Raw genomic sequence first — 22,878 nt, 5'->3', positions numbered from 1 at the left:
TCAGGATGTGAAAATCCATTTAAAAATAGAGTGTCTGCAGTCTCCTTTGATCCCCCTACTCTAGCACTTAGGCTAGAAGTAAAAATCCCAATGAAGACCTTCATAAAGCTGAAACATCTATACAGAAATTGCACACCATCACTTGGAGGTGTCACATCTAGGCAAAGTGTTGCAATGGCTAACAAGATTAATAAACAGCAGTGGGTTAATAAAGCGTAACAAAAAGAAGCTGCAAAGGAAAAAACAGCTGTATAATGTGTACAAGACTAATAACTCCAATGTAAATCGTAGAACATATGAGAACATGAGGGCAACCATTAAAAAGATATTAGGGAGGCTAAAGGACAGTTAGAGAGAAATATAGCAGATAAGGCGAAAGATGAGGTAAACAACAAAGCACTTCTGTTCTCATCAATGAAGTAAGACATGCCTCCTGAAACAGTAATATTACACTTCCTTTGTCTAATTTACAAATAAAGACATAGAAAACATTTATCAACTTATATGCTAGAAGTCAGTCCACCACACTGGACCATCTCAGGATATGAATTAATATAGCACCGTCACTTTTTCACTAAACTGATGTTTTATGCACCAGGTTTTACAGTAATCTGTAAATAATTTAAGAATTCAAACAATAGTAAGTACTTCTCTTACAAAGGTAACTCAATCAAAGACATTAGGTACGTATTAGGAAGATGAGACAACGCAGAAAATGATCACATGAGAAAGTTAAGCAGTTACGATGGACATTATTTCTGAACGACAAGAGTCTGTTATTAGAACAATCAGAAATATTTCTTTAACACATTCACAATCACACAACAGAGACTGAGAGTAATATTGCAGTAAAGTACATCTTAATTTAAACAATTGTGAGTAAGAAGTGGATAGAAAAGGTGTCAGAAGAATATTATTAAATTTTTTTTTGTTTCATCTTTTTGTTTTTGGCATGCTAATTTTTTATTCTATGTAATTACTGGGCTTGAGACATACAGGTGCTGGTCATAAAATTAGAATATCATGACAAAGTTGATTTATTTCAGTAATTCCATTCAAAAAGTGAAACTTGTATATTAGATTCATTCATTACACACAGACTGATGTTTAATCAGATGTTTATTTCTTTTAATTTTGATGATTATAACTGACAACTAATGAAAGTCCCAAATTCAGTATCTCGGAAAATTAGAATATTGTGAAAAGGTTCAATATTGAAGACACCTGGTGCCACACTCTGATCAGCTAATTAACTCAAAACACCTGCAAAAGCCTTTAAATGGTCTCTCAGTCTAGTTCTGTAGGCTACACAATCATGGGGAAGACTGCTGACTTGACAGTTGTCCAAAAGACGACCATTAACACCTTGCACAAGGAGGGCAAGACACAAAAGGTCATTGCTAAAGAGGCTGGCTGTTCACAGAGCTCTGTGTCCAAGCACATTAATAGAGTGGCGAAGGAAAGGACAAGATGTGGTAGAAAAAAGTGTACAAGCAATAGGGATAACCGTACCCTGGAGAGGATTGTGAAACAAAACCCATTCAAAAATGTGGGGGAGAGTCACAAAGAGTGGACTGCAGCTGGAGTCAGTGCTTCAAGAACCACCACGCACAGACGTATGCAAGGCATGGGTTTCAGCTGTCGCATTCCTTGTGTCAAGCCACTCTTGAACAAGAGACAGCGTCAGAAGCGTCTCGCCTTTGGACTGCTGCTGAGTGGTCCAAAGTTATGTTCTCTGATGAAAGTAAATTTTGCATTTCCTTTGGAAATCAAGGTCCCAGAGTCTGGAGAAAGAGAGGAGAGGCACAGAATCCACGTTGCTTGAGGTCCAGTGTAAAGTTTCCACAGTCAGTGATGGTTTGGGGTGCCATATCATCTGCTGGTGTTGGTCCATTGTGTTTTCTGAGGTCCAAGGTCAACGCAGCCGTCTACCAGGAAGTTTTAGAGCACTTCATGCTACTTGCTGCTAACGAACTTTATGGAGATGCAGATTTCATTTTCCAACAGGACCTGGCACCTGCACACAGTGCCAAAGCTACCAGTACCTGGTTGACCATGGTATCCCTGTTCTTGATTGGCCAGCAAACTCGCCTGACCTTAACACCCTAGAAGATCTATGGGGTATTGTGAAGAGGAAGATGCAATACGCCAGACCCAACAATTTAGAAGAGCTGAAGGCCACTATCAGAGCAACATGGGCTCTCATAACACCTGAGCAGTGCCACAGACTGATCGACTCCATGCCACGCCGCATTGCTGCAGTAATCCAGGCCAAAGGAGCCCCAACTAAATATTGAGTGCTGTACATGCTCATACTTTTCATGTTCATACCTTTCAGTTGGCCAACATTTCTAAAAATCCTTTTTTTGCATTGGTCTTAATTGATACTCTAATTTTCCGAGATACTGAATTTGGGACTTTCATTAGTTGTCGGTTATAATCATCAACATTAAAATAAATAAACATTTGAAATACATCAGTCTGTGTGTAATGAATGAATCTAATACACAAGTTTCACTTTTTGAATGGAATTACTGAAATAAATCAACTTTGTCATAATATTCTAATTTTATGACCAGCACCTGTATGTGTCGTGTAAAGCAAAACATCATCGAAGACATAATGTAGACGTTAACATTCACATAGATAAGATACGTAAGATACATAATACTTGAACAACTCAGCAAGCATCTTAACAAACAGATGTTTCAAATGTATTTGCTTCAGCAAGTTTGGTTTAGCCCTAGTGATTCTGGTGAGAGTTAAGACGACTTTGGTATACTGACACCTGCACTGTTTCGCTCTTTAGCAATATCCCTAAAGGGAGACTCTTCCATTACTGCCATGCAAATGTTTTCAAATGTTTGGATGTTTCCATTCTGTCCACACATCCATGACAAAAATAGATAATGAATTGCTAAGTTTGAATAAAAGATTATCCACCTGATAACAAAGACCTTTCATTTACACTGTTGATGGCATACTTATAAGGACGTAGCTCTGTATAATGGTTCACAGAAATGTGAAGTTCTTAAAGACAAAGATTTGATGAAGATGAGAATCTGTTGCAAGTGAAGGTCATCTAATCAGCTAAAATGTTGAAAATGGATATTCTATACTATAGAACTAGAAGTTCAGCTGTATAATGTGTACAAGACTAATAACTCCAATGTAACTCGTAGAACATATGAGAACATGAGGGCAACCATTAAAAAGATATTAGGGAAGCTAAAGGACAGTTAGAGAGAAATATAGCAGATAAGTCAAAAGATGACCTAAAGAGATTTTTTCAGTATTTAAGTACTAAAAGAGCAATCAACAAGGAGGTGAAGTGCATCAGAAGTAGTAAAGGGGAATTTAAAAATACAGACAGTGTAATAGCAGCTATAGAACTAGAAGTTGTTAACATAGAATCAGCTTTCCTTTACATTGAGCTGTTAAGAGGTAAAAATGATGAAGCGCTTCAATAAATGTGTAAAGAGTTCAAAGAAACAGCACAGATGAATGACCTTGAAGAATAATTTGCATGGCAAAATTCAAATGACGTGGAAGAGAGATGAGTGCATATTAAGTAAGGGAGGAAAGAGATCAAATAATAAGGAGAATTAACCATAGAAGGGGTAGAGTCTTGGGGGTAGGAAAAGGAGAAAATTAAATAATCACCTGTGAGAACTAAAGTGGCAGTAACAGAAGCCAGGATGCCAAGAAAATACAAATTAATATTAGTTGAAATAGATATAACTGATAAAGCAAGAGAAGCTGAGGTAGATGGAATTTGAAGTGAAAAAGTAAACTAAAGGAAGAAGACCAGAATTGTGAATAATGTTAAAAGAGGAGAACTGCAGGCTGTAAAACAGAAAAAGGCAAAAACCATACCAGGACAGGTGTTTTAAACTGGGTCCAGTGAGAGAAGGTAGCAGGTTCATTTAGTCCTTCCTAATCTGTGCAATAAGGGGCAGCTGCAGAGTTGAATGGAAAGGTCAAGAGAAAAATTGACATTGAGGAAAAAATTGATTCCTCGGGTCTATTTCCACTGTATTTACAGTTAAATGTCAGCCTTTATTTATGTTTATTATTAAACTGATAGGATTCCAGATTCAATTTTGTCATGTCTACAAAGCACAGTGGAATTTTTACATGCACGTGCTAATCAGCATGCAGCAGATCTCCTCTCTGTGGTGCCAAATGAGTGTAACTACCTTACCTTAAAAACTCTGTATTGTCCATTTCAAAACTATAAAGGCTACTTAATTTCTAATTACAATCTTTTAAAAGTAAATGTAAAGAGTGATACTAGCATAATCATCCAGGGAATTCATTGCCTTTTCAGTTTATTATTTGTTTTAATTAAAAAAAGATTAAATTATATGACACTAAAGCAATCTGTGATGAAAATACAGTATATTCATATTTGGTATTTCATTATTTGTCTTACAAGAAAAAAGTTTTCCTGTTATATAATGAATGACTATTGATTGTTTCTGTTAGTTATGTGGATGTTTGCCTTCAGATATGCCCATCTAAACCTGTGCCTTATTACCAGTTCACTTCTGGCAATATTGCAGTGGCTATTTATGGATTTACTCAATTTTAGTCTTACAGTATATTGCATTGCAATTTTAATGCATTATGTCATATAATCTTTAATATGTATATGCAATAATTCAGACCCTTTACTTTCTGCACATTTTACTGTGCTGCACATTTAATTTTAATTTGATAATATTGCAATTGTTTCCAATTAATCTATTTTCAATTAACTACAATGACAGCAGAAATACATGTTTTCAGAAAAAATAACAAATTTATTTAAAGATAAAAACTAAAATGTCTCATTTATGGTAGTATTCAATCCTTTGCTGTGGCACTCCAGATTGTGGTCACGTATATCATGATTGCTTTAATTCTCCTTGAGATGTGTCTAGAACTATCCCTACAGTGAGGCATGAAGGTGGCAGCATCCTGCTCTGGCAGTAACAGGAAGAAAGGTCAGAATTGAGGTGAGGCTATATGCAGCTAAATACAGAGAGGCCCTTGAAGAAAATCTGCACTTGACCTTAGACTGGTGCAGCAGTTCATCTTTCCCTATGACAATGACCTGAAACAAGCTAAGACAACTCTAGTGTGGCTTCAGGACGAGATTCTGATTTTCATCGAGTAGCATAGCTAAAGCCCAGACATAAACCCCAAAGAACATATGTGGATGGGCCTGAAGATGGCAATTTTTAGATACTTCCCATCCAATTTAACAGAACTTGATTGAATCTGCCAGGAAGAATGAGGTAAACTGCCCAAATCCAGGTTTGTACAGCTTGTAGAGACTTACCCCAAGAAGACTCAAAGCTGTAATTGCTGACAAAGGGGCTTTACAAAGTACTGAATTAAGAGTCTGAATACTTACATGAATGAGAGATTTCAGTCTTTCATATTTACTAACTTTGCAAACCTTTTTGAAAACATGTTTTCACATTATTGAGTCTAGATTGATAGGCAAAAAGAGCAAATTTATCCATTTAAGATTAAATTTACAACACAATAAAGTGTGCATAAAGTAAAGGGGCCTCAATTCTTTCTGAATCCACTGTATATAATTGAACATTGTATTAATTGCCAATTAGAATGCATGGAGAACCAATTGATTTCACATTGTTTTGTTTATCTGATTATCTGTTTATCAGGCAGAAATGCATTTTACATTTTTAAAGCCTTACACACACTAAAGTCTTTATGTCTATTGAAATACTCAGTCCTATCACCTTAATCTTTTTATTACCAAATCTGGCCTTTGAGAAAGCCTTCTTCTTACATTAAAAATTTTTTTTAATAAATTTCTCTACAAATGTACCTTAGTAATAACTATTTTCCTTTCTCCTTTAAGTTGATTAGATACTCCTATTTTGCACTTGTCCTGTGTTTATGTATATTTTGCACTGCAGTCCTGGGACCTTTAATTTTGTGCCACTGTATGCTGTGTGAATGGTATGAGAATAAAGCCACTTGACTTATTTAAATGTATTTCTCACAAACTACTGGAAAAAATGTAATTGTTGCTATTCTTTTTACTTTAAGGCCATTTTCTCAGTTACAAATCCACATTCAGATATAGTTTTGGTTGCCAGAATAGAAAAAGTATTGATGGGAAGTATTACAAGCGGATCTGAGCCTTACATCAAGAACACAGACTCAAGCAAGGTAACTTTGTAACCATCTTTTATTTTTTCAGTCATAATAATTTTCATGTCTAAACCTGATCCTGAATGCTTTATAAAATGTCTGATGATCATGCTCAATTTGAAAAATACTATGTAGGAGAAAGATTGGCTCATTAAATTATTAGGGGGATAAAAGCAAAGCATTTACCTGTACTTTGTCTCCTTCAGACTGTTCAGAAGATTTTAAAATCAAACAAGCAGTTCTGTGGCAAGCTTGGCAAATACCACATGCCTTTTGCCTGGTCTATAAGGTATGTGTCTGCTTCTTGTGTTAAATTAACTAATTTCATTTTACTTGATTTGCATCTGTGGTAACAAGTTAATTTATTATCATGTAATTCGACAAAAATCACAACTTATTATGATGGGGGATTTTACAGTATTTGTCATTTCTTAAAGATGATGGTCAACAAGTAATGATGCCTTCTTTGTAGAACAATCATTCTTCCCAATCACCCATATTTCCTCCAGGGACTTCAGTTTACTTTCACTGTCCAACATGCATGGTAGATTTGCTCACTCTGTTTTAATGCACCTCATATTAGAATGTTCCAAACCATAAAAGGCATGTTCCTATGCCATGGCTATTATTCCAGAAATCTGAGTAATTTCCCATTAATGGTCAGCTTAATTAAATTGGCTACAGAAATGTTTGGGTGAGTAGATAGACAGGTAAGGCGTGGAGTCCTAATGGTGTTTGCAAAGGCTGGGTCTTATCTAGCTTCTGTGTGGAGTTGTATATTTTTCTAGTGATCAAGCAAATATTCACCTGTAGCTCAAATACATAAAATCAGGTCAATTGCTAACATTAAATTGGTACCATTGTGAATGGCCACCTCCTCTGTACCTATCTTTTACTTCTGGGCTAATTATCATTCTCTTTGGCACAAGTTGCTAATTGAAAAACATAGGAAGGACTATTTATAAGCATTCCTGTCCTGAAGCAGATTTTACAAATAAGATGTTAACTGCCATTTGATAAGCATTGGCTCCAGTATTGTTGGGCAAGCAGTACTGCATATATCATAAAGTACGTTGCCAACAAGTAAATTACAGAATCAATTCATTTGTAGAAAAAAGCTTTTCTATTTACTGTGAGTGAATTTAAATCTAATACAACACAACGTTTCAATCCACAGCCTTGGAGAACAAGTACCTCACATTAGTGGATAGCCATTTAGAAATTGCTTGGCTATGATCAATTAAAGACTTCTGCTGTGCATTTTTCACAATTACAACACCATGCATATATATATATATATATATATATATATATATATATATATATATATATATATATATATATATATATATATATATATATATATATATATATATATATGTGTGTGTGTGTGTGTATATATATATATATATATATATATATATTATTAATTATTTTTGGGGGGGGGGGGGAATTTTCAGACCGGTATTCAAGGATAATCAGGGGACAGTGGACCGAGATTCAAGATTTTCGCCTTTGTTTAAACAAGACAGCAGCAAAATTTCAACTGAAGACTTGCTGAAATTGATATCAGAGTACAGAAGGTAACATTTTCAGAGTTTAATTTTTTTATTGTATTGTTCATCAGTCTTGTATTTGCACATACTTGTGCATTTTTGAATGAAGCTATACTGTTTGTTCAAAAGAATAAAATCCAGAAAGTATCATAAAAAAGCATTTAAATGAGTGTGCCATAGTGCTACAAAGTCAAACCTAAGTGATGGGCTGATGATTATTGCAAGTAGCTTTTGTGGTAACATGTTCAAGAAACAGGGTAATGCATTCTTACCTCATTCACTGATTTAGGCTCTGCCTATAAATGTCTAGGTGTGTGAAACATTTCGTCTGGTTCTTCTCAGTCCAAGGGGTTAGATGCTTTACCCTGAGCACTGTCCATCTCACTGTGCTCATAGTTTCAGTACACAAACCATATGACCAGCACATTAGTATAGAAGCTACTATAGCACTCTGCCTTTACAAGATTGGAGTAGCCTGCCTTCACTTGTGAATCACAGCTTGACATCTGCTGATCCCCATCATCTATGAGATTTTCTTTTAAAGAACAACACTGTTTATTTGACTTAATTCCATTCTATTTTAATGGAATTAATAAGAGTCATACAAAAGTCAGATTTTTATGGTGAAGTTGTTTTCCAGGACAGTTTACTAAGATACAGTATGTTTTCTGTACAGTGTGAACCATGGTAGATTATATGATTTTCTTGGGATCTGATTAGCTGTCCTCAGTGAATGCCATATAACAACCCTAATGGTTTTTAGTCCATCTCTCCCTAGCTGATTTACTGATTATTTTGCACATTATAATTTCAGTTGAGTTTAATTTAACTTAATTTTATTTGTTATATAAATGAGCCGCAACGTAACATTCATATAAACACAATGCTAAATACAAATGTAGGATATGGCATGTACATAGAAATACACAAATGCATGCATTGACCTTGTAAAATAAGTAAGGTTTTTAAATATTAATAATTCAATGTATTTTTATAGCATATGTACATTAGATTGGTCCGTGAGTTATTAGCCTCTTACATAATCTTCCTTTTATTTGTCAGTACTAATTAAACTCTGCATTTTGATTTTATTTTTACAACAGGGCAGAAAAAACTAGTAAACTGCAAACCATCCCAGGTAACCTGGAGGTCACTGTGGACTGCGTCCCAATGGAACATCCAAGTAAAGAGATTTTCTTTTTTTATTTAATAACAAAGGCTACTGTATTTCTTTTTCACCATGTTTACAGGGGCACATTGTTGGTTGTTAGCCCATAGATCATTGTCTTCTTAACACCTGCAGTTATTTAAGGTTTCTTAATTATTATTTTTAATACAAAGTCATTAAAATCAGATTTTAATATATATCTAAGGTCTTATGATACATTATTTTTTAAGGAAATGTGTACAAAATCTAAATATCTAATGACAGGTCACTTTCTGAGTACTATTTTAGCTCCACAAGCAGTGGGATAACATGATGTATCTTGTTTTTGGAAGGAAATCCCCTTTGTAATTTTTGCAGGAAAATGTGATTTTTGATAATTTTTTAATGTGGGGCAGCTTTGTGTATTTTGCAGGCACAAAGGACCCAGATGGTGACAAGTTGCAGTTCTGTCTTATTTCTCACACTAGGGTCAGATACACAACCTAAATTATCACCAAAATAATCATAAACATAAACTCATATTACACTAGCTTTAGAAAAGCTGGGAATAACATTTTTGACAATTTTATATTATGAAACAAACAAAATTATTACATGTTATACATAATTTTGGATTACCAGTATTATTAGGCACTTCTTCAGTGAATTGGCTTTAGTATTACTATTTTATCCCTCATTCAAAGAAGTAATTTGGATGAAATGTTTGGACATGATACACATCTTAAATAGGTATATAAAAATAATTGTACAATTGTATATTTGTTGCAGTGTTTTTTAAACATTTGTATATTAAATGATTTCATTTAACAGCATTTTTGCACAACAGTCTTTCATGATAACAAAGTTTTTGCCATTCCATTCTATTCAGTATCCTACTCAGAATAAAGTGAATAATGGCCACATTTTGTTATTATCACAATCAAAAAATGTGCATTATGAAGTGTTTTGGTCATTGCCAAAATTTGTGTGTCCTCTAGAGTGTTGCTATGACCTCTTATCATGCTCTGTGCCATTTCTGGAAAGAACTGAGCTCTTAAAAAAAAAAAGTAGGAAATGGGATCTTAAGTTAATACTGTATATTCAGTTATGTGTATTTCCCTTCTTATGCATTATTATTCTTTTTCACTGCTGCTTCTCAATGTGTAAGACTACTTGTGAAAGATTAAAACCAATCCCACAATTAAAGGAGGCACTCCCAAGAAAACGATGATGCTGAAGTGCATCTCACCAAATGGGCACTTATTTTAATCTTTTTTCCTACAATTGTTGCAACAAAACACAAAATAGGAGATATGAAAAGTTGGTATTCAAGGACAGAATACTGCATATACAGGCATGCTGGCAAAGCAACTTGGTCTTTTAGTGAAAATAGTACTTAGGTGATCACCGTTGTCTGCCATTTACAGCAGTCTTGACTGTTAACATGTTGCTGTCAAACTGATTTAAATATCTCGGCATCCAGAAAAGGCAGTAATATAGGCAGGTCAGTGGTGGGCTGACTGTTCCTCCGGAGAGTCTTTGTTATCCCACCGAGAGAGAAAAAGGACAAAAATGTAAGCTGTGGTGTAAGTTGAGAAGTGTTACTGACAGAGTTCCAGTATTCAGTGTTAAAGCAGGTAATGAAATGCAGTTAAGCACACTTACTAACACTGATCAATCCAGAAGTGCACTGGGAGAATGTGCAATACCAATACAGACCAATGCAATACCAATGAAGACCCTAGCAATGTGTGGAGGAATGCTAGCCCTGCACTGTTACTCTGCTGATGTTAAAACAGCTGCACCAAATTTACTAAACTTTATTATTTTAGAACTAAATGTATTCCTGTGACTTTTATTCTGTTCTTGTCACTTGATTGCAAGCTACACAAGTGCTTAATATTAACTCCCTGTCAATAGATGTCACTAAATGACCGAAACACAAACGTGCACAATGATAATGGCGGCAGCAGGCAAGATGTTTGTGAAATGACACAATAGTAATTGCATAATAACCCAACACTTTGTAAACTAACATAAAAATTATGTAAATAGGCATTACTGTGTAATATCACAATATTTTTGCAAATAAACACAGTACTTTTATGAAATAACATAATGCTTAGGTGAAGTCAGGCTTAAAACTTTTTATCACCCTTCATACATGTGTATACAAAATCATATATATTGTATGTATGCATATGCGTATATAAATATGTAAAATATGTGTACATGACTACGTTATATATCAGTAACAACTCACACAATGAAACAACGGATAACATTTAATTTGTGTCATGTCCAACGTCATAACTGGCTGTTTTAAGTATGCAAGTGCTCCCAATGTCTATGTGGCTTTCTCCCACGTTTGGAATTTCTGCATTTTTCATTAACTTTTGACTTAAAATTGCTCCTGTATGAAAGTGTATCTGTGTGCACCAGTATGTACCAGTCCTTTTATTAATTTGCTTCATTTCCAGAACTGAATTTTTTCTTTGGGTCCAGAGATGCCAGTTTAGACTCTGGCTCCCCATCCCTCTGTACTGAAAAAATCAGACAAAAAAATGTTATGGACAGATCAACACACACACATAGTCACACACATAAAAGGTCGTGCCCAGAAGAGCTATGTCTGGTATGTAGATACATATAGTAACCTGTCTACCTGTGTGTGTGCCTATGTCCACTCATCCATCAATTTTCTATTCTGTTTAGTCCAGTTCAAGGTCATAGTAGACAATACATATGCTTGCAACACTTCCCACAAGGCAGGAACTATTTTTGGGCATTACTGTATGGTGGTTCATCACTGGTCATGACTATATGATATAGGACCAGTTTAGAGTCACCAGTTAACCTGGCTTCTGCAGAAAAACCCATGCTGACACAGAGAGTTCATAAACTTGGTGAGGCAGGAGTGCTAAACACTGCCCCCACATGTCACAAGTGTCTCTATGTGTTTATATTATATGTAAATATTACATTATAAAATATTGGACAACTTTTGTTTTTTCACCAGACTGTGTGACATCGGCCTATATACCTCTGAAGCCTTTTGAAGAATTACAGAAACACCAGCCTAGCATAGAAATTGAAGAGTTTGTGCAAGAATCCACCAAGTACTGCCAGCCTTACCGACTCTATAAAAACCAAATTTATGTTTATCCAAGGCACCTGAAATATGACAGTCAAAAGTTTTTTGCCAAGGTATGGAATTAAAATCATTCTCATAATTTGCCAATATTGCTTCTGTCACGCCACCATGAACAAATTTCAGCACCCCTCTAGATCTTCACACCTTTGCATGTACCCACTCTATGTCATGGAAAACTAATGTCAGTGTGGAGAGAACAGAGACCCAAATTGCATTAAATCAAAATGAGTATGAAAAGTATTCACAGTAGCTCGAGTGTGTAAGCTTAATTAAACCAACCTAAGGTCAGAAGTTCATCAGGCAGAAACTGTCACCAGTGTGACACGTGTGACCACATGCAGGAAAACGGTAAAAAATATGAGATTAAGTGAAAGACATTGAAAAAGGATAAGAGAAAAAAGTGCAGTGGAAAGAACAATTGCAATAAATATTAATATGTGTGGAAGGAAACACAATCACACATTAGGAAACAAATAAATAGAAATGATGCTCCATAACTGAGTGCTAAGAAAGTGCTGTTTTAATGCTGTAGCAAGATGGCTTGGGTCAGAAGCTAAGAAAGGCACTTTACAGGTGAATTTGAGAATCCTACTTCCTGCAGCAGTAATGGCATGGACTCACTCAGTTTTTTAAAAATATCTTTATTTTAATAATAAACACCTATTAAAATGCTTTAAAATAATATCTCATATGGCTTTGTAAGAAATATCGTAGTCAGTTTTGTCTCTTAATTGTTCCACTATATCACCATAATAATAATAATAATTCTTTGCATTTATATAGCGCTTTTCTCACTACTCAAAGCGCTCAGCAATTGCAGGTTAAGGGCCTTGCTCAAGGGCCCAACAGAGCAGAGTCCCTATTGGCATTTACGGGATTCGAACCGGCAAACTTCCGATTGCCAGTGCAGATCCCTAGCCTCAGAGCCAAGGCTTTATAAATGCAGATGATACTACACACAAAATCTCTGAAAATGCAGTATTATTTTACTAATGTACATTTCTGTTCTTAAAGTTTATTGATAAGTAGTAGATTTTGAAAGAATTACACATCTAGCAACCTTTTGTATTTTTCAAAGGCTCTTCAACATCTAAACCTTACACTTTTTTATCTGTCTGAATTAAGCATTTATAGAATACAGATTCTACAATATCATTATATTTTGAATATCAGACATGATGTTTTTGTATTATTATTGCAGGCCAGAAATATAGCTGTGTATACTGAGTTTCGCAGTTCAGATGAAGAAGGTGCCCAACCCTTAAAGGTAAGTGAACAGAAAAGAAACTGGAGTGTAACATTTTGGTTTAAATTAAGGGATAGTTTTTCATTTTCTATATTTAGATTGCCATTTATATTTACATGCTTAGATTATGGATATCTCACCTATGTGTTTATTTCTTTCACAATTACTTATTGTCATGTCTTCTTCAGTGCATATATGGTAGACCAGGAGGACCTGTTTTCACAAATGCAGCCTGCACAACTGTTTTACATCATTCTCAGAACCCTGATTTTTATGATGAGGTTGGTATATATGTCATATATATTTTAGGTTTTTATATACAATATATAAATTACTATATATAGCCGCTCCCTTCTGGTGCCATAGTGTTGCACCCAGGAAGAACTTTCAAGTCAGATGGAACCATCTTAAAACTGTCCCTGCAGCTCTTTCCAGTGGCTCCCAAGAAACCCAGCAGGGCTGCCCATCAGTACCACAACTCCCATGCAGCCTTGCACATGGTGTATATGAGATATCTGCCATCTATTGTTTTGGAGGAGGGGACACATGACCCCTGGAGCCAGCCTCTTTCCGTCCATCCATTATAAACACATATTTGGTCTTGTGTAGTTAGAGTTGGTGTGTGAATTACCTTATTCCATGACAGACTGGCAATCAAATAAATATTTTATAGTTTATTGATTTATTTATGTTTTTATATAAAAAGTCAGTTTTAACCCAGGGGACAAATAAAGTTGTACCTATTTATCTATCTAATTTAAGGCATAGCAGAAAGAAAATACAAAACACAGGTTGCACTCTGTAAATAGAGACCAGATTGCTCCCTAATCATAAATATGGGGTGCTTTTATTTTAAATGCTAAAGGTCAACACTGTTGCAAACTCTGCTGCCTGATGGATCAAGGCCCCTGGCTTTGAGTTACATGCACAGTTGTTATTTGTGTACATTGTGTACGCTGTTTCCATGTATGTATTGAAAGGGAAATTAATGAAAATGTGTTGAATATTTATTCCATTACAAATGGAGCTTTTACTGTAGAGAGAGAGAGAGATTGGGAGCATGCGCTGATTACAGCACATTGCTGCACCCACCACGTGGCAGTGAGTGACACCTCAGCACCACACGCAGGTTAAACGCTAATGTTATTTTGTCTCTGTATAAAGTTTGACAGCAGCTTTGTGAAATGTTTACTGTTACTGGATAGGAAGTTTCTGCATCTTCTGATTCCTAAGCTCTGATGTTTATTTATTCAGATCCCCATTTTTTTTTATCCACAGGTGAAAATAGAGCTCCCCACTCAACTTCATGAGAAGCATCATATTTTATTTTCCTTTTACCATGTAACTTGTGACATCAACGCCAAAACAAATGCTAAAAAGAAAGAGACTCTGGAAACACCAGGTGAAAGCGCTCATGCTTGGCTAGCAATCAAACAGTCTATAAATATTTGTAATCTTAATTGATTTCCATGCAATATATTCACACTTAAAACTTGAAAGAATGTAAATAATTTTAAACAGAGTAGAAAAGAAATTGTGACCTTTTTTAAAACATGCATATCTTTATTAAAAAAAATAGAGTGAAACAACTGCATAAGATACAATTGTTGGCAAAAACAAATGAGTTATGGATATGTGCCTGACATGTGAACCCTACGCACATCTGGATTTAATCTCTTTGTCTCTGATAAGATATAAGCTCAGCTGGCGTACACATATCAGATTGCCAAAAGTGTCTACCATATTAAACAAATATGGCTTATGAATATTACAGTAACTGCCAGATTCATACTGTTGTATTAGTGCATATGGTGTTCATTCGAAGTCAGTTTATTTAAACAGAAAATAAGTGGTCTGCCAGTGCAGTCGTTAGCACGGCTGCCTCACAAATCCGGTATTCTGAGTTGAAATTCTGCACTGAGTCATTGTCAATGTGACATTTGCACATTCCCAGTAACTCTGCATGGGTTCTTCTCTGGGCTTCCACTTTTAGGACACTGTTTATCTGGCAAATCCTACACATCTGAGGATGTTGTGTCAATGTTTTGTTTCTACCCTTCTTTTCTACTCTTTTCAGTGTGGAAATATTTTTTACGTTTTCTTCCTCTTTTACAAACTGTATGCAACAGAAAGTGTTTTATTATAGTACAGGATATTTTAGTTTGTCAGCTGTCATTTGTGCACTTTTGCTGCTTTTTAGCAAATTATCTGACAAAATTGAAACACTTCATTTGTGGTATAGTGCTCACCATCATTCAATATAACTGCTATTTTAATAAAACCAAATGGAAAAAATTTCAAATGAGGGCATCTCAACTCTGTTTTCTAACATTATGCAATAAGGAAAATGTATTTTTTCCCAGAAAGTAAAAGAAAAAAAAACATTACAGCCTAATCCTGGCTTTTAACTGCAACATACTGCATGCTTCAGTCTCTAGTCCGAGTAGGCAAGATGTGCTCAAAATCTCTCAGCATGTTCTAACATATGGTCAACAAAAGCATTTGTCTAGTATTGTCATACATTATTAATAAATAAAGTACAGACATGTACTCCATATTTCTAATCCATGTGTTCTCTTCTCTTAGTTGGTTATGCATGGCTTCCGCTGCTGAAAGATGGCATTCTCCCTTCCCAAGAGCATAACATCTCAGTGGCAAACAGTTTACCTTCAGGGTACCTAAACGTCAAAGATCCCACAACTGGAAAGGTATGACTAGAAGCAGTTTGTTTTTACTTTTGTTTCTACCGGGACGCACATCATGATTTTTTATGATATTTTCAGTCTTTGAAATTTCAGACTTGGTGTTTATTCGACAGATGTCCTTTATTTCATATTGTACAATATATAGAGTATATTTCAATTTCAACCCTTTGACCCTCCAAAATTTGAGACATATTGTTAACCTGCAAAAAGTAACACATTTGCTGTTCAGTTGTTTCACTTCACCAGAGTCTGGGCTCCAAATTGTAGGCCACACACTGTCTGTGTGAAGTTTTCATATTCTCCCCTTGTCTGCGTGTGTATTTTGTTGGTGCTCCGGTTTACCGCCTACACCTTACAGCAAGTCTGAATTGGCTTTTTTGGGTCTGTTCATGAGTGTGGCCCATTGTAGCTTCACGTTTTTGATTTACGCAATTTTAATAAGGGCTCACACCCTACTTGAACCTGGACTTCTCATTCAGGTTAAATGAATGTTATTTCATTGCATTGGCATTTAACATTATAGTGAAGAAAAACCCAATTGGTGTCAGTTTTACTTTTTTGAAGAATTTTTGTTTTACTCTCTGGGACACATGTGTTTCCTTGCACACACTTGTTTAGGTTTTGAGCATTGATTTCTTTCACAATGCATGTTATTAAAGCAGACAATTTATAATGAGCACACAGGGCAAAGATGATTGAATGAGCATGTTATCTCTTTCCAGTAGTACCTGCTTGAAAACAATTTCAAAAGAAATTAAGAAAGCAATTTCTCAATGCAAAAGTGATGTCTTTGAAAAAGACACAATAAAGAGCATTTAGCTAATCTTCTATAAAAATTTTAATGGCTTATCTATTTGTGTCTTCCTGTTTATTCAAATTATAACCTCCATTGTTCTGAATTTTATTTTGTAAAATGAGTGCAGAAACATGGATGGAAACCACTACCATAAAATAAGTGTCCCCACAAAGGTTCTTTTGAATAAAGAGAAGAAAAAATTAAAAGAATTTTAGCCGGATGCAGTCTTTCTTTGAAAAAAACCATGTTAGACCATTTTTTTGGAAATACAGCTTAAGACCACCCTTGAATTTTGCCTTTATAAACATGTGTGGCTTGTTTTAAAGCTTTATTTAATTTAATTTTGGCACAAATGATTTATATACTTGAGATGGAGTGTTTTTACTTTCTGTTCCTCTGTTTGGATCACCCATCTTTATTTAACATAGAGTATTAGAGGTGCATTCTTCTGTTAATTTTTAAAATGTAAAGTTATTACAGCCAAAGGTGGCTTAAATTCTGTTCATATAGGTGTATTATTTAATAACAGAACACATTAATAACCTGTGACTGTGCCTTTTGGCCCTCCTTAATAGCCATTATGGTCTTAAAGTCACACATTTTGACAAATGTACTTGTTATAACACCAGAGTCTTATGATTGTACTTCACCATATTTTTGTATCTCTTGCCTTTACTGGAAGAAAGACTTTAAAGATGTAATTGATTTTTCTTTCTGTAGTTTCTTGTCTCCTATCAATTAACTATATACTCTGATTCTTTGTGATGTTTTCAGTCTTAGAAACTTCAGACATGGTGTTTGTTCAACAAATGTCCTTTAATTCATATTGTACAATATATAGAGTATATTTCCATTTCAACCCCTGACCAGACCCCTGTGACCCTGTGGTTAGGATATAGCGGGTTGGATAATGGATGGAACCCCTTAACCCTCGAAAAATTTGAGACATTTTGTTAATCTGTAATAGGTAACACAGTTGCTGTTCAGCTATCCCATAGCACCAGAGTCCGGGCCCCAAATTTTGGGTTACACACTGTCTGTGTGGAGTTTGCATATTCTATCCATGTCTCCATGGGCTTCTGTTGGTGATCCGGTTTACCTTCCACACCAAACAGCAAGTCTAAATTGGCTCCATTTTTGTCTGTGCAAGAGTGTAGCCTCCATGGGACTGCTGCCACATCCAGGGTTGGTGCCTACCTTGCACCCAGTGCCACCAGAATAGGCTTTAACCCAGATGGCATTGAATTGTAAAAGTGGGTACAGATAATGGATAGATGAATAATAAGCTGTGTGAAATCCATAGAACACTAAATGGAGTAGTTTTTAAACAATCACTACATAGCATAAACTATTTTACCTTTGCCAAAGGTCTATTTATTTGACAGACAGTTAAAATTTTCAGTGAATTTTATAAACTTTAAAAGTTTTCCTATTTGGCAGCAATGTGCAGCAGACATTAAATGGGTGGATGGAGGAAAGCCAATATTCAGAGTGGCGGCACACTTGGTTTCTACAATCTATACTCAGGTGAGACATCATCATCATCATGTGTCTATCATCATTTTTCTTTCATATGTTATGTTTTACAAACCATCACCTTAGACATTAGGTAGGTGACATTGCCCTGTTTATGAATGCTTGTTGGTGGTACAGTAGTTTCTGTCACCATCTAAAAAACCTAAAGATTGGTTCAGTTTCCAGCGGGGCTGCCTTTTGACTTTTAGTTATCTAGTGTGAGCCAATAAGAGTAAATGCTTATATAAGTGTACACTGCAGTTGGCTGGTGTAACAATTCAGGCCTCATGTTCAGCCAAGATAAAATGGCTGCAGAAAAGTCAAGTGTTTTGCCATGTGTACATAGTGCAATGAAATGGATGAATGTAGTTGCCATACAATATGTAAATACTTTTAATGTGATGCAGACCGTCTAATTATTTTATAAAAATATTTTTTCTGAGATGTGGATTTTAGCAGTTATTTAATTTCACTTCTTTCCATTGTATTTGCCAGGATCGGCATCTTAATCGTTTCTTTCAGGAGTGTCAAAGAAGAGAAATGGACCTTTCACAGCCCCCTACCTCAAATTTCATGAACTGTCTGAAGGTAATGTGGTTTCACTCTTAAAAACGGGAACATAAAAATCATGTTATCTTTCAGTTTTGCTTCTGTAAATGGAAAACTTGTGAATTTTATGACAGTTGATCAATAGGTGAAAATGAGAATAAATAATTTGTGCAAAAAATCACTATTGGTATGTATTGTGGCACCACAAGCAAATGTTAGGAAAACCTGAATATAAATTGAATGTTATCCAAAGTAAATTTTTAAAAATGTTTTTAAATTTTATTTTTTTAAATGATTAAAAATATGTACCTCCATTAAGCATAATTAAGGTCCGATGTTATTTTTTAGCCTGTTTATTATGTGTATGGAGTTTGCAGATAGCATAACAATTATCTCTATGTACTCCACTTTCTTCCCATAGTTTAAAAACCTTACCTGTTTTGTCTTAGATTTGACCCTGTCTGTGTGTCAATGTGTTTAATTAAATACACCCTGCGATGGACTGGTTAGGTCCTGCTTGCTGTGGTGTGACTGGGATGCTGTCCTAGTGACAGACATCCTTCCACCGGGTGACTTGCTTCAGCTCCTACTCAGAGAAAAGATACAACACCGAAATAATTCTAATTGTCAGCATAAAGAATGGGTTAATACTGTATTTTTTAAATTATATTCCTTACTATCTGTGTTATTATATTATTTTTATATTATTATTGCTGTTTTATGGGGCTATGCAGTGTATGCTTTTTAATGCACACTGCTGTATCATTTACAGAAACGTTATCATGTTGCCACTACAAAAGATGGCAGAGAACTCAGGTAGACACCCAAACTTTAAATGCTCAAAGGAAGAATTTGTAAAAAGATGCAATAATTTACTATTTTAAAAACAAATATTAATTCTTTATTTGGTTTTGGCTTAGTTTTGGTTTTGACAAAGATTTTTGGATGTCGTCTTGGTTTTGGTTAATAGTTACTGATGTTATCTGTGTTTTAAACTTTGCCTGGATCCTAATGATCCTTCTGTCCTAACTGGCTATCCCACTTAATTTTCTAATTACCTGTTAAATGAGGATTGTTACAATGCCTCCATGTCTGAAGGTAATGGTTTCTGTTTAGTATGTTTAGTCATTGCAATTAAAACATTTTGTTTTCATTATAGGGCACTTTTGCTATTCATAAAACTTCAATTAGTAAAAAAGTATATAGAGAAGATACATATTTGGGGCGGCACGGTGGCGCAGTGGGAAGCGAACCCAGGTCCTCCCTGCGTGGAGTTTGCATGTTCTCCCCGTGTCTGCATGGGTTTCCTCCGGGCGCTCTGGTTTCCTCCCACAGTCCAAAGACATGCAGGTTAGGTGGATTGGCGATTCTAAATTGGCCCTAGTGTGTGCTTGGTGTGTGGGTGTGTTTGTGTGTGTCCTGCGGTGGGTTGGCACCCTGCCCGGGATTGGTTCCTGCCCTGTGTTGGCTGGGATTGGCTCCAGCAGACCCCTGTGACCCTGTGTTCGGATTCAGCGGGTTGGATAATGGATGGATGGAGATACATATTTGTAGTAATGCATACAAAACCTATTATTGGTGAATAACGGTTGCAAATAAACATTTAGAAAGCATGTTTTTCTTTATCAATAGTTTTCAGAGTCATTGAGGTAGATCAAAAGTGAAGCCTGGCCAAACTAAACATTCTAAACTTCTCCTGCACTCACGTTATGTACAGTACTTTTTACAACACATCTAGTTATAGTTCCCTGTTTTATTTGCGCTATTTTTGTTCATATTTCAGATTTATATAATTATGTATTATTTTTCTGAAAACAATTCATATATTTATGGTAAGCAGTAACTATAGATCATAAAAAATAAGGAAATGTACTATTTTTTGGGGCTTTTCATTTTTTGTTTCTAGTCAGTTTAAATGTGTTACTGCTTGTTCTTTAAGGCTTAACTATGCACCTGAAATTATGTTCTTGTGTTTAACTTAGGGTCTGCTCAGTATGGAGAGAATCAATGTCATTGTCCGATTTCTTCCCATTCTTCTCAATCAATTGCTGAAGGTCCTTATTCAGAGCAATGATGATGATGAAGTTATTACAGCTACCACCAGGTAATGAAAAGATGTTTGTCAGTTTTGTATAGCTGCTATTTTTCATGGTTAGTGCTTATGGGGACATAGGGGCAGTACTCTCAGCAAAAAGTATAAAGCAGCAACCTGCCTTTCAAGAGGAGCTATAATGCGTATACCTTAGCTAGTTTAGAATCATCATTTAAACTGTCTGTGTGGTGTGAGAAGGAACAGATCAGTGTTCAAACAAGAGTTGTGTTCTGCTTTTTCTAAGCTGAATGTCATAGGAAAAACAGAATGATTGAGCTGTATGTGTTCCTAATAACATCTTTTGAGTTAGATGTATTTTAATTTGTGTTACAGTCATTGTGAAAGAAAAGATGGAAAATAAAACATTTACATTAATAGATGACTTTATATTTTTGAAAATGTTTATAAAATGTTGTGCTTTCCCCAGTTTCTTAGAAAACACTTTTTTTGTCTTTTTCCTTTCAGAGTGCTTATTCATATTGTTGCCAAGTGTTCTGAAGAACATCTGGATCATTACCTCAAATCTTATGTAAAGGTAAAAATGAAGTGATCAGACAGTGTCAGTCAATAGAAGCCCCCTTTATTCTCCTTAAACCCTATTTATAAATTGCTCTCTAATTTGATTTGATTGGTGTGTACTATGAATCCCCTGTAGTTCATGGTTTATAGGATCTGTAAATTGGTTTTCAAATCTCAGTCTTCTCTCTATTGGCTTTAGCTGATGAGTTTGGTGGTGCATATAAGGCAGGGCACTGCATGGATTGACAAGAAAGCGTTCCAGAGATAAAAGAGCTGTGATACATCTATAGGTTTGAAAAAGCGGTCATGATAGATGATGACTAAGGTCATCATTCATTAATGGGTGTCTTCTATAAGAACAAGATCATCCAAAAGCTGTTGTAAATCAAAGTAATACTATGAACTGCTGTGAATTAATATTGTAACTAACATAGAAGTTGGACATGATTGTCTTTTAAAATTGCCTTCCTTGTTTATATAAATACTGTTCCAAATAGTTCTTCTTGCTAAACAATTTGTGAGTATGCTCTTGTTGTGAACTGCTCTATAAGACGCATTCAGTAGTTCAGAAAAAATACAGGAAGTCTTTCAAGGAAGTAGCTCATACTTTTAGTTTTGTAAAGTCTTTTCTAAGTAGAGCAGGAAGGTTTGAGTAAAATAAAAACATCTAGACCACAAAAATTCAGTTCCACCCTATCTCCATTTGTTCAAACCCCCTTACTTACTAATATTGTAGTGCACCTTGTAACCTATCAGAACCATTTTTATATTTAATAACATTTTGGTTTGAGATGGTTTTCCTTGTTTTGTACCCCTAAATTTTTCTGCTTTTTTATTGCATTTTGATGAAATCATTCTGTGTTCCACATTGCATTTTGTGCCTAAATGAAAATGTTGATTGTAGTAAATCCTTGTTTGATCTGTGCATTAAAAAAGGAAAAATTCACTTGCAAAAATTGTTACAAATACGGCATTGTTTGTTTTTGAACTTCTGGTTCCTTATTAAATGAGTACTCCAGCCAAAACTGGCAATTGTTTTTATTTGTTACTTACTCAGTGTTGTTTATAGAGACAGCCAGCAGGTTATAGTGTTGTGGTTAAAGGGGTACAAGAGGTGTTTTCTGGGCCAGAAATGGCATTGCAAGAATTACAAAGAGATGCAAAAACGTTATAATACTGAGCCAGTCCAAGTTACTCTTTCTTTTTAGCTCTCCGTGTAAATGGTCCATTAATTAAATTGTTAGTAAATGATGGTGGGAAGTACAGCAATACAGATAGGCATTCCTAAAATTAACAAAGGGAGCAACTTCCTGTTGTAACCCTTTGTTCTGGTTTATTGCTGAAGGTAGCCAACACCTATTCAAACAGCAAATGGACACAAGATAGGAACCTGTCCAATGATGGATACTAGTCTAATACAAGTTT

At 35.3% G+C, this 22,878-nt stretch overlaps 1 protein-coding gene across 1 annotated transcript in view; it reads left to right on the top strand.

Annotated features, from left to right (window-relative positions):
- Positions 1-22,878, top strand: part of dock10 (dedicator of cytokinesis 10) — a 264,702-nt gene that overhangs the window by 164,226 nt on the left and 77,598 nt on the right. The window contains 13 exon segments of the mRNA XM_028794429.2: positions 6,070-6,192; positions 6,381-6,463; positions 7,635-7,757; positions 8,834-8,913; positions 11,897-12,084; positions 13,233-13,298; positions 13,466-13,558; positions 14,556-14,679; positions 15,864-15,985; positions 18,219-18,305; positions 18,789-18,881; positions 20,825-20,946; positions 21,400-21,469. Coding sequence (XP_028650262.1) covers positions 6,070-6,192; positions 6,381-6,463; positions 7,635-7,757; positions 8,834-8,913; positions 11,897-12,084; positions 13,233-13,298; positions 13,466-13,558; positions 14,556-14,679; positions 15,864-15,985; positions 18,219-18,305; positions 18,789-18,881; positions 20,825-20,946; positions 21,400-21,469 — 1,374 coding nt within the window.

The sequence above is a fragment of the Erpetoichthys calabaricus genome, chromosome 2 (genome assembly GCF_900747795.2).
Source record: "Erpetoichthys calabaricus chromosome 2, fErpCal1.3, whole genome shotgun sequence".
Classification (NCBI taxonomy): domain Eukaryota; kingdom Metazoa; phylum Chordata; class Cladistia; order Polypteriformes; family Polypteridae; genus Erpetoichthys; species Erpetoichthys calabaricus.
This window is presented reverse-complemented; position numbering and strand designations above follow the sequence as displayed.